General features: G+C 40.4%; 1 protein-coding gene across 2 annotated transcripts in view; it reads right to left on the bottom strand.

Moving 5' to 3' along the window:
* ABCC9 (ATP binding cassette subfamily C member 9) overlaps nucleotides 1-13,059 on the bottom strand; it is a 122,484-nt gene that overhangs the window by 61,382 nt on the left and 48,043 nt on the right. For both annotated transcript variants that reach the window (XM_075553054.1, XM_075553055.1), the window contains exons 15-16: nucleotides 10,923-10,995; nucleotides 7,894-7,999 (exon numbers count right to left, since the gene is read on the bottom strand). In XM_075553054.1, the coding sequence (XP_075409169.1) occupies nucleotides 7,894-7,999; nucleotides 10,923-10,995 (179 nt within the window). The remainder of the gene's footprint in view (nucleotides 1-7,893; nucleotides 8,000-10,922; nucleotides 10,996-13,059) is intronic.

Raw genomic sequence — 13,059 nt, 5'->3', positions numbered from 1 at the left:
CACTTTTTGATTTACTCATTTCCATACTTTATTGATTTTATGTCTCTGGAAAATCCTGACTAGTACACTAAACTGCCTTCATCCTTCCACTGGACTGGTCAGTTACATCACCTCCAACATGGTTCCCGATTCCTTCACCAGCCTCTTTTTATAATTCATTCTCCACACAATAATCAGTCTCATCCTTTCAAATATAAACTATATCTCATCAAAATCTAAATCATACCTCAATTGAGACCACCTCAATAGCGTCTCACTGAATAAAATATTACCCCCTCATCATAACCCTTAAAAGCCTTGCCCCTCCCTCAAGGCAGCCTCAACTCAGCATCTCTCAGCACTATTCATCAGTCTGATCCCTTTCCTGGCTCTTAACTACATGGAGCTCATTTCTGCTGTAGGAATTTTGCACTTTCAAAAATGGTCCCATTGAATCATTCAAGGTTCGGTTTAAATGTCACCTCTTCAAAGATCTTTTTGGAATCCCCTCTAAAATATATCTTATCCCCTACCTCTTACTATATATACTGCTTTGCTTTATTTTCTTCAGAGTATTTATCACAGTCTAATATTATCTACGTTGCTATTGTCGTTGCTTACTTGAATGCACACCACATTCTAAAACACAAGCCCACGAAATCTCAGGCTTTCTTGCTCATTTCTTAATCCCTAGATTGACACACTTGGTAAAGTGGATGGGGAAGCAAAAAAGAGCAAGGCCCTCAACGAAGTGGATAGACACAGTGTCGGCAACAAAGGACTCAGGCTTAGGGAGGTTGTGAGGATGGTGCCCGGCCGAGCAGTGTTTCATTCTGTTGTGCTATGAATCAGCACTGACTCAATGGCACTTAACAACAACAGATCAATATCAGGGACAAAAGAGGTACACAGTAAATGAATGGAAAAAAATATTAAGGCTAGAGTCCAGCGGTTCTCAACCTGTGGGTCATGACCCCTTTGGGGGTTGAACATCCCTTTCACAGGGGTAGCCCGATTCATAACAGTAGTAAAATTACCGTTATGAAGTAGTAACAAAGATAATTTTATGGTTGGGGGGTCACCACAACATGAGGAACTGTATTAAAGGGTCACGGCATTAGGAAAGTTGAGAACCACTGCTCTAGTCCATACTACAATACTAAACATAGAGTATGGCCCTACAGGTATGCATAACTGTCCATCCATTCCTCCAAATGTATTCTCTATTTCTGATCAAACTGGCTGTGATCGCATACGTAAACTACACAGTTTTAATCTTACTTATGCCACATACTTCACAGTATCTCCTATGCTCTCTAAGTTCCAAAACGGAATGTATAAATCATCTTCTATTATTATGTTCTCTGTTTGATTAAAAATATTTAACATAGGAAGCTTTTAGGGATACTGAGAATGATATGCTATTTTATTAGCAATAATTTCTAAAAAGCTTAATTAAGACCTATGAGAAAGATGGTTTTTCAGTTCCTGGGGGGGGGGGCTATTAAACTTTACTAGTTAAATGCATTTTCCCCCTTATCTTTTGCTCATTATTTCAGTTCCATGAAGCTCTGAGATCAATTTATGGACCTGGTTTCAGCAGTTCGGTATCCCGGGTGCAAGCAATGCGCTTTACTAATCTCTCAGGTTGTTATAGCACCTTTTCTTTCTTCTCAATTTACTTACCCTTATTTTCAGCCTTTATTGTGGTTTTGAAAGTAAAACAGTTGAAAATCTTTATGTAATGACAGAGGATAACTATTTAAGAAACCAAGAAAATAAAATGCAAACTACTTCCATCAGTCATATGTCATGTATTTGTCTGCTGACACAACTCCTAATAACAGCAAAACTGGCAGTCGATTTAGCAAGTGCAGCTAGGCCCCAGAATGTTAAACAACACTGAGAAGACCAAATTACTCAAAGTAGGGTGGCAAAAATAAAATCTCAAGCTTTTTCTGCCTCTGTCTCTCATTATTCCCTTATATAAATAATGACAAAGCAGTTACTCCCAACCTAAATAAATTAATTATGGCTGTTCATAGCATGCTGAAAAAACCGAGTGCACTGTTGTGAAGCTGATAAAGTCTCATAGCTACCCTCTAGGACAGAGGGGAATTACTGCTGTGCTTTTCTGAGTCTGTCAATCTTTCAGGGACTAGAAAGTCTGATCTTTCTCCTGCGGAGCAGCTGGTGGTTTCAAACTGTTTGCTTGTGGTCGGCAGCTCATTGTGCAACCACAACACAGCTGTGGTGGTATAATTCAATCCAGTGGAAACTGCTTTTCAAACCCTACATTCACCCAAGATGGAAGGTGATTGGTAGCAGAATCAACAGCTCCTGGTGCCTGGCTTTTGTGGTTAGCAAGAAGCTACCATGAAGCAAAGTGCTGGGATTAATTACTGAGCTTTCCGCTGGATCCTCACTAAATGGCCCATGACGAACTGTTAAGGTTTTATGTCAACTTTCTTGGGACAAGATGCTCAAGTGGTTTGGCAGTTAACATCTAGTAACCCCCCCCACCACCACCTCTCACCCCGTGATGAGATCTCCTTGAGGGTGTGGATTGTTTCCAATGTAACTAGACAATCTGGAAAACTTTGCTTGTGTTTTGCTTGGTCTGGATCTTGCCTCTGGCACAATGACCTCTGGTTCTTTGGACTTGACATGCTCCGTCTATTGTCTATTAACGCTGGGAGTCACCAGTAGTCTGCCATCCCTGGCCTGCGCTTCATTTACCTCTGTCGTCCCAAGTCCTCTTTATGTTAATCTTGGGTACATCACTCTTACAGCTACTTGAATCAGGAGAAGCCTCCAGCTTAATAGCTGATCCATGGACTAAAACTTTCCCAGACTCAACTTGCCTGCTTCTACAACTATGTATAGATATAAACCTCTCTGTCATATATAGATGAAAGATATATACCAGCTATATTCCAGATCTATACCAGCTTCACTGGATTTCATTCTTTTGTGAACCTAACCAAAGACATTTGGTATCAAGGGCGGTTCTAGAGAAATAAAATTGGATGAATGATTTTCTAAATTGTCTCTCAAGTCTAATTAGTTTTAAAGACAGTGATAAATCTGCTCCATTAATATTGATAACTCTCCATTCGTAAAGAGGGCACTAGCCAAAGGCATAGGGACATTGGCATGTTAGCTCGACCAGTATAGATGCCTAGACCCACTAATGGAATGCCTTGAGGACACACTTTTTACCAAAACACAGGATCAGAGCTTATAACCGGAGCTCCAGCGTCTTTGACGACTGCTCTGATTTCTATCTTATATAAGTCAGATTTGACATTAAACTCTGCTCTACTTCAATTAAGACAGTGGAGGTAACTACAATGAGACTGGTTGGGCCATATGGTACTAGAGATCAAGTGGCAGCGCTTAATCAACAGAGACTACGTGGATGGGCATGGGTACTGTAATTGCCAGCAGAGACAAAAGAGTAATCAGACAGCCTGACTCATGGGTTTTGGACATTAGCTTTTTAGATGGAAAACCTACTAAATATTTACTTGATCTGTACAAGTGAAAGAACTCTCCATCACCTGGAGTCAGTCTAGCTGAAATCACCAGGATAGATTCACAATCCCTCCATCAGGTGTTCCCTGCCTCAAGCCAGGTTACAGACCCACAGCTTCTTGAATGAAGTGGGGTTGGGTTCTCTTGAGTAAGAACCCACGACATCACCCAAAACTGACATTGCTAGTCTTTTCCCAGCCTTTCCCAAAAGGATCTCCAGCCTTTGAGGAGAGTGACTGTTCACTGGAGGAAAGGAAACAATGCAACTTTTCAGAGATTGCTGGTCCCTGGCTCAGAATCGACACTAATTTCAAGAGACTCAAAATGTTACTGCGGTCCACAGCATCAGAGTGTGGGTATATGGAGTCTTCGCTCGTTTGCCTCACCAAGGGTCCAGTGGATGCCCCAAACCAACATACAGTAGTCTATCCAGTTCCAGAATGCGTAACTCAACTAGACAGACTCAGTAGAACCCCCATATTGGATCCCCAGCATGTAGAATAAGGACTATTATGGACACAGAGTCAAATGGAATCCAACAGAAATGTCTCTACCTAGGCTAATGTTGTTTTGTTAGGTGCCATCGAGGCAGTTCTGACTCGTAGTGACACTGAACATCAGAAAGAGACACTGACCAATCCTGTGCCATCCTCCCAATGGTCCTTGTGCTTGAGCCTATGTTTGCAGCCACAGGGTTTTTGCTGCCCTTCCACTTTACCAAGAATTATGTCCTTCTCCAGGGACAAGCCTCTCCTGATAATCTGTCCAAAGCATGTGAGACGAAGTCTCACTCAACTTGCCTGTAGCATAACAGTAAACCAAAAACAGTATCACGTTCCTGGAGGTCCTGCAGAAATCAGTGCTACCAGCAAGTACCCGAAGGAGGCAAGGGTGGCGATTCACACCACGCTCCCATTTAATTTGCTTGTTTGTTGTGCACAAAACAGGTGGGTCTTAGAGAAGGATAGTGTATGATTGTAAATTGAGCCAGCTGGTGATCCCAATAGCATCTACAACTTTAGATGTCATTTCATCGCTTGAACAAATGAACGCATCTCCTGGTGCCTGGTGTGCAGCTATTGAGCTGGCCTTTGCCTTTTTCTCAGTTCCATTTTCAAAAGATAACCAGAAATCATTTGCCTTCAAATAGAAAGGTTGATACACCTATTCTTTCCAACCTCAGGAGGATCTCGTCTACAGTGCTATGTCCTAAAGGCATGAAGTGGTTGGCTTACAAACTTTCATAGGTGGAGGAAAAATTCACAGGATTATAGGGTTAAAGTGTAGGTGTTACTTAATTGCAATTGTGAGCAAAAGAATTATGTACAGGTGCCAGGATTCCAAGGGGTGGGTTGAACTAGTTAGTTTATTGTGCCAACCTGGCCAATAAACACATGTGGGATTAATTGAAGGGCGGAGAGATAAGTGGCTTGGTGACCCTCCTCTTTCTAGTTCTCGTGTCTCTTGCTTTGTGATGGTTGCACCAGGGTGCAGCTGCCTTAGCCAGTTCCCTGCTTCAGCTTGCAAGGCTCACTTCCTGCAAGAAATCCCTGAGGAGAAGCCATATGGACCTACCCCGATGCAGCCCTGGGCGCTGGACCAGCCGTGTGGAGACCCTTGCCAGTGTTGAGATGCTTACACATTCACTGACTCAGCTTTCCTCCTGCAGTCAGCATCATTATGTCTGCTTTGTGAGATGGAGGAGGACTTTGAGGACTGGTGTTGGACATATGGGTTAATGGATTAATGTTGGACGTGTGGGCTTGGACAACACTGGGTTGGGATGTTTTCTTGGTGCGCACTTTCCCATAAAATAAAACTCTCTCTTATAATGAGTTTCTGTGGATTTGTTTCTCTAAAGCACCAAGACTAATACAATCAGGTAATCTGTTGTTGAAAGATAGACATGACAACCACAAGCAGTGCCCATATGTATTCTCCTAAGAATTTTATGGTTTTAATTTGCACACAGAGGTCCTTGGTCCATTGTGAATTTGTTTATGTGTAGTGTCAGGCAAAAGATTTGTTTTATTTGCCTGCATGTGAATATGGCACCCTTGTAAAAAATAATAATTTGACACGATTGTGTGGGTTTTCTTCCGGATTCTCGATTGTATTGTCTTGGTGTGGGCTCTATTGCTGTCCCAGTGCCAGCCTGTATCTGAGTACAGAAGCTGCTTGGTCTACATTAGTCAGGACGTCTGAGACTTCCTACTTTGTTCTTCTTTCAGCGATGCTAGCAAGTTAGGGTCTCCTGCCTTTCCATTTAAAGGTGAAGGCTGGTTTTTCTATGTCTGTCATGAAGGCTGTTGAAATCTTGACGGGGATTGCATTGGAGCTATTAACAATATGAAGTCTTTTAAACCATGAACATGGGACATCTTTCCATGTATTTAAGTCTTTCTTAGTCTCTTTTAGGAGTGTTTTATAGTTTTGGTTGTGTAAGTCTTTCACTTCCCTGATTAAATTTATTCCAATATATTTCATTCTCTTATATGCTATAAAAAATGGGATCGTTTCTCTGGTTTCCTTTTTAGATTCTCATTGCTGATGTATAGAAATGCAATAGATTTGTTTCCCTTGGACCCCACAGGGTTCTTAAACTCTATGACTAGCTCCTCTAGATGTTTTCTTAAAGACAGTTTGGGATTTTTAATATGACCTGTAAATAAATTTACTTCTTCTTTTCCACTCTGGACACCTTTTATGAGTATGAAGGGCTTCAAAAACTTCATGGAAAAATCCCATTATGTTTGATTTTAATTTTTCCTTCAGCTTTTTAAAGCTTCCTCCTATTTATTTTCTTGGTTTATTGTGTCAAGCACATTTGTACATTTGTTGCTCTCATCATTCTCAAAACATTTTCTTTCTACTTTAGCCTTTGGTATCAGCTCCTCATCCCCCCTCCCTCTGTCATGACCCTTGATGATTTTAAAATTATTATTATTTTGTCATGTTTTACACTGTCTGACATCTCACTTTACCCACTTTTCTGTTGTCCATCCTCCAGGGAGGAGGTTATATGTAGATCCTTGTGATCAGTTCCCCCTTTCTACCCGACCTTCTCCTTCCCCTCTTGGTATCACCACTCTCATTATTGGACCTGAGGGGTTTATTTGTCCTGGATTCCCTGTATTTCCAGTTCTTATCTGTACCAGTGTACATCTTCTGGTCTAGCCAGATTTGCAAGGTAGAAATTGGATCATGATAGTGGGGGAGGGGAAGCATTTAAGAACTAGAGGAAAGTTGTATGTTTCATTGTTACTACACTGCACCCTGACTGGCTCATCTCCTCCCTGAGACCCTTCTGTAAGGGGATGTCCAGTTGCCTACAGATAGGCTTTGGGTCCCCAATCCACACCCCCCCTCATTCACAGTGATATGATTTTTTGTTCTTTGATGTCTGATACCTGATCCCATTGACATCTCATGATCACACAGGCTGTTATGCTTCTTCCATGTGGGCTTTGTTGCTTCTCAGCTAGATGGTCACTTGTTTATCTTCAAGCCTTTAAGACCCCAGATGCTATATCTTTTGATAGCTGGGCACCATCAGCTTTCTTCACCACATTTGCTTATGCACCCACTTTGTCTTCAGCGATTGTTTCAGGAAGGTGAGTATCGTGGAATGTCCTGGCTAGGACTTTTAATATAAAACTAAATAGAACTCTTAAGAACAGGCACCCATGTCTTTCCCCATTAAGTATAATATTGGCTGTTGGTTTTTTATTTTATATATATATATATATATACACCCTGCTTCATAGTGAGAAATTTCTCTTCTATTCCAACCTTTTTTAGAATATTCAACAAGAGCATATTGGATTTTATCAAATACCTTCTCTGCATCATAGATATAATTACTTTGTCTATTTCCTTTGTTTTATCAGTTGTATTACGCTGTATTAAATTGATTTTATTTTCTAATGTTGACTCATCACTGAATTACTCAAATAAATCCAATAAGTCATGATGTATTACTCTTTTAATATACTGTTGGATTCTGTTTGCTAGTATTTTGTTGAAGATTTTTGCATCTTTTTTCATAAGCGATATTGGCCTATAGAAGTCTTTTTATGGTATACTTTAACTTTATGTCTTAAATCAAACTTTAATGGTAAATTTCACTGTAATTTAAATATAAATTTATGTACATTTTCATCAGCAACATATTAGCTTATAATACTAGAAACTTCTATAATAATTGCTTGCATTTTTAAAGTTCATGGGATTTATGATTTTATGAATTAAACAAAAAGCCGTGTTTCTGAGGAGCCCCCATATGAATAACATGGAAATCTACTGAACTACAATCTTCCCTTGGAGGATCAGCAGATGCATACCAAAATGACAGAAACCATTTAAAAATATACCTACTTGCTCCAGTGAACTCTTCCTTTCAGTGTCTGCATCTCCCCGAGGATGGCAAGGAGAAGAGAGGACTTCCCACATCCCACTTGGCCCACAATCATGGTTAACTGACCTAGGGAAATGAAACAAAGGCCAATAACAGGATGAGATATGCTTCTCTTAGTAAAGTTAAAACACGTTTACAAAAGGTTAACGTTTCATAGTCACTGATCAGTTTTTGGTCTACACCAGTAAGGTATTCTTGTCAACTCTCACCGACTCATAGAGATCCTATAGGACCGGGTAGAACCGCCTTTGTGGGGTTCTGAGGTTAAAAACCTCTGCAGGAGTAGAAAGTCTCTTCTTTCTCTTGTGGAGCAGTTGGTAGTTTCAAACTGCTGCCCTTGCAGTTAGCAGCCCGACATATAGCCCAGTATGCTACCAGGCACTCTCCAAGAATATGTTTTTTAGTAAAAATAAAATAGGTGAGAGTAACTGATATTAATAGGGAAAGGAAATAACTGCCTACCTCATCTGAATTAGTTTCACTTTTATTATTTAATTCATTCAAGAAAAAGGTCACTCAACTAAAATAGCCTAATAATTGGAATGACAGTGACCTTGCTTAAGTTAATGAAATCTTTTCTTTAATATCTCACTTTGGTTTGTAGATAGATAGATAGATAGATAGATAGATAGATAGATAGATAGATAGATAGATATAGCAGAACAATTCTAAAATACTGAATTTCATGTCAAATCAAAACATATTTAAGTATGCAGGTATTAAAAATTAGTAATTTTGTATGCTTCAATATCTTTAACATATCATCAGTCTTTCTCATTAACAGAATTTTTTTTCTTACATTAAAAAAATCATTTGAGGACTCATACAGCTCTTATCACCATCCATCCATCCATCCATCCATCCATCCATCCATCCATCCATCCATCCATCCATCGTGTCAAGCACATTTGGACATTTGTTGCTGTTTTCAAAACATTTTCTTTTTACTTGAGACCTTGGTATCAGCTCCTCATTTTTCCCCTCCCTCCTGACCCACCTTCCTCAAGGACCCTTGATAATTTATTTTAAAAATGTTCATGTCTTATACTGACCGATGTTTCCCTGCACCCACTTTTTTGTTGTATGTCCACCTGGGAGGGGGTTATATGTAGATCAATGTGATCGATGCCCCCTTTCTCCCCTCACCTTCCCCTTACCCTCCAGGTATAGCTACTCTCATTATTGGTCCTGAGAGGCTTATCTTCCCTGGATTCCCTGTGTTTCAGACTCTTATCTGTAGCAGTGTACATGCTGTGGTCTAGCTGGATTTGTAAGGTAGAATTGGGGTCATGATAGTGGGGGGGGGGAGGAAGCATTAAAGAACTAGAGGAGAGTTGTATGTTTCATCAGTGCTATCCTGTATACTACACCTTGACTGGCTCATCTCTTCCTTGTGACCTTTCCCTAAGGAGATGTCCAATTGTCTACAGATGGTCTTTGGGTCTCCACTCCATACTCCCTCCCCACTCATTCACATTGATATGATTTTTTTTGTGGGTCTTTGATGGCTGATACCTGATCCCATTGACACCTTATGATTGCACAGACTGGTGTGTTTCTTCCAGGTGGACTTCGTTGCTTCTCAGCTAGATGACTCCTTGTTTATATTCAAGCCTTTAAAACACCAGACACTATATCTTTTCAGAGCCAAGCACCATCAGCTTTCTTCGCCACATTTGTTTATGCACCCGTTTTGTCTTCAATTGTGTTGGAAGGTGAGCATCATGCAATGCCAGGTTATTAGAACAATGTGTTCCTGCATTGAGGAGTACTAGAGTAGAGGCCCAATGTCTGTCTGCTACCTTAATACTAAACCTATAAATATTTGCACATAGATCTATTTCCCCATCGTCTTGTCCCACTCTTATGTTAGGCCTTGATTCTTGTTCCAGTAAGACCTCTCAGCTCCATTGTCCTTGATCAAGTCCCACCAGCCATCTATGCCCTCCTCACTACTGATTTTAGGTCATGTGTTGTTTAGCACCACTCACATACTTTTAAAAGTATTTTATCAAATAAAATGGAAATAAAAGAGTAGTAAATAACCTCAGAAGGTACACACTGTAGTCAAATGGATGATTCAAAATTCCCAGGCATCATCACATTGATTGGATTAAAATCCTAATGATCTTGAAGTTGGCACAAGACTGGGCCATGCTTTGCTCAGTCATACATGAGGTCACCATGTGTCAGAGATGACAAGGGAGTGGATCATGAGTACCATGGTATAACTGTTGTTTACTACAATCAAGCCAGCCCCTACTTCAGTGCAATCCCATGGACAGCCAAATGAAACACACCCAGTCTTCTGACATTCCTTGGGATTGCTTGTAGATAAAATCCTTGTTACCCCCAAGGTCTCCTTTGGCAGATTTCTAAAAGTAGATCACCAGGCTTTCTTCCTAGTCAGTCTCAGTCTGTAAGCTACATTTTAGTAACTTTAGCATCACAGCAAATGAGAGGTGGCTGTGCATAGACAAAGCCGGACCCACTGCCATCAAATCAAGTCTGACCCCTAACAATCCTATACGGGGTTTCCCAGGCTGTACATCTTTACAGAAACAGAAAACCTCATCTGTCTCCTGTGGCACAGCTGGTGGGTTTGAACTGCTGATCGTGTGGTTAACAGCCCAATATTTAACCCACAGCACCATAAGTATTCTGTAGCATAAGAGCACATAGATAAGTGACTATAGATAACTTTTACACTGTTAAAAGAATTTTTTTTCTTTCTCTCTCTCTCTCTCTCTCTCTCTCTCTCTCTCTCTCTCTCAAAGTTTAGTTATCTTGTAAGGTGCCCTAGTGGTGTGGTGACCAAATGATCACCAGTGTGAAGCCAGCAGCCACTCCACAGGAGAAAGATGCAGCATTCTGCTTCTGGAAAGGTTTACAGTCTTGGAAACACTGAGATAACAGATTTTTGTTGTTATCTTGTAACATCATGGTTGTGATAATTATTAATAACAAAAAGAGTATTACATGCTCTTACCTGTTGGAATTCGAATATCTATATTAGATAATGTAGCTACACCACTGCCCCATGAAAAATATCCATTTGTGACCTACAGAATAAGAATAAAGACATGAAATTATAAAATTAAGTATAAATGTGATATCGGAGAACAATTTTTTAATTAAATTTTTTTATTTGAATGCACTGACAGACTTTCAACACAAGATAGGGTACACAATGATCAACTTCTAGTTTGTAGCTACAAGTACATAATGGACTAAATGAAAAACAGTGAAAATTGGAAACAAAATAAGGGTCTTTGAAATCATGTAGCATATGTATATGCTAAAAATTATACCAATTTTCTCTCAAAATTTGGACTTACTGGATCATTCCATGTGAATATTTTAAAAACTTGATCGTGCCAACTGTCTTCCAGTGTAACACTTCCACTTATTGTTTTCTCACCGAGAGACAATTTGAGGGGCATTTCTGGTGATGCAAGGCACCCGCGATTCTAACAGAATGGCTTGGTAAGCTTAGGAGAATGAGATCCACTAACTACATGTATGTATTTATCTTTATTCACTAGACTTTAAGAAACAGTTAAAAATAAAATAGAGCATACATAAATAAAATGGAGCACCCACAAGAGGCAACCTTGTTTGGTGGCATAAACTTCAGCTATTGACAAAGACAATCATCCAAAGCAGCCTATTTGTTTTAAGAACCGTCAAGTGGATTCAACAATGTCAGCCATTGTTGAGGGCGATGAAAGGAGGTATGGTGGAACTGAAGCACAGGGAAGGAGGGGCAGAGACAGATAAGGGAGGAAGGGTGCCTGAAAATTCAGGGAGAAACTGAAGATACACCCTGATCACAAATTAAGATTTTATTTTATTTCAAAACCCATGTGATTTCTGAGAATATTCCTGGTTAGGAATGGAAAAGTCTAGATTGCCCCAAAGGGGTCATAACATTCATGAATCAGAGCGTGAAACACTTCTTTTCCTGGAAAACCTCGACTGGGTTTTCCACATAGGTTTTCTTCTAATGTAGAAAATGTGCAGCATGGTAGAGATATGCATGTGATTTGTGATGGAAGGAGGTGACAGAAAGGCCTTACAAATACTTCCTGAGCACCCACTCTACATGATGCGATGTGTGAGGAAGCACGCAGGCTACAAAGAAAGCATGGTACACTTTCCCTGTTCCCCAAGAGACAGGACCAGCTAACCCAACACACCCTGAGCAGAAACAAGTGTGCTACAAGGCAGCCTGGGCTAAGTCACAAGTAGAGGGGACAGGAGGGGAAATAAAGGCAAAGGCAGCTCAAAAAGGAAATTATTTATGGAGAAGGTTTTTTTAAATATATTGATTTTTATCTAAACAAATATTTAAAATATATTGAATTTCAAGGAAGATATTTCCATATAAAGACCTTGAAGAAGAAAAAGCCTATTGTCAGCAAATTGTAATGTGGGAAATGAATCAAGCTGGTTAGAGCATCAGTGAAAATGCTGATGGTGCCAGGCTATAAAAAATATAGTATCTTAAAGGCTTGGAGGTAAACAAGCGGCCATCTAGCTCAGAAGCAACAAAACCCACATGGAAGAAGCACACCAGTCTGTGAAATCACAAGGTGTAGAAGGGATCAGGTATCAGGCATCAAAGAACAAAAAATCTTATCATTGTGAATGAGGTGGGGAGTGCGGAGTGGAGACACAACGCCTATCTGCAGGCAATTGGACATCCCCTTACAGAAGGGTCACGGGGAAGAGATGAGCCAGTCAGGATGCGATGTAGCAATGATGAAACATACAACTTTCCTCTAGTTCCTAAATGATTCCTTCCTCATGGCCCCCCCCCCCCCCCACTATCATGATCCCAATTGATAGGAACTGGAAATACAGGGAATCCAGGGCGGATGATCCCTTCAGGACCAGTGGCGAGAGTGGCGATACCGGGAGGGTGGAGTAGAAAGGGGAATCAATTACAAGGATCTACATATAACCTCCTCCCTGGGGGATGGACAACAGAAAATTGGGTGAAGGGTGACGTTAGACAGTGTAAGATATGAAAAATAATAATTTATAAATTATCAAGGGATCCTGAGGGAGAGGGGAACAGGGAGGGAGGGGAAAAATGAGAAGCTGATGCCAGGGGCTCAAGT

Source organism: Tenrec ecaudatus, chromosome 6 (genome assembly GCF_050624435.1).
Source record: "Tenrec ecaudatus isolate mTenEca1 chromosome 6, mTenEca1.hap1, whole genome shotgun sequence".
NCBI lineage: Eukaryota > Metazoa > Chordata > Mammalia > Afrosoricida > Tenrecidae > Tenrec > Tenrec ecaudatus.
Note: the sequence above shows the minus strand (reverse complement) of the source record. Positions and strands in the feature narration are given on the sequence as shown.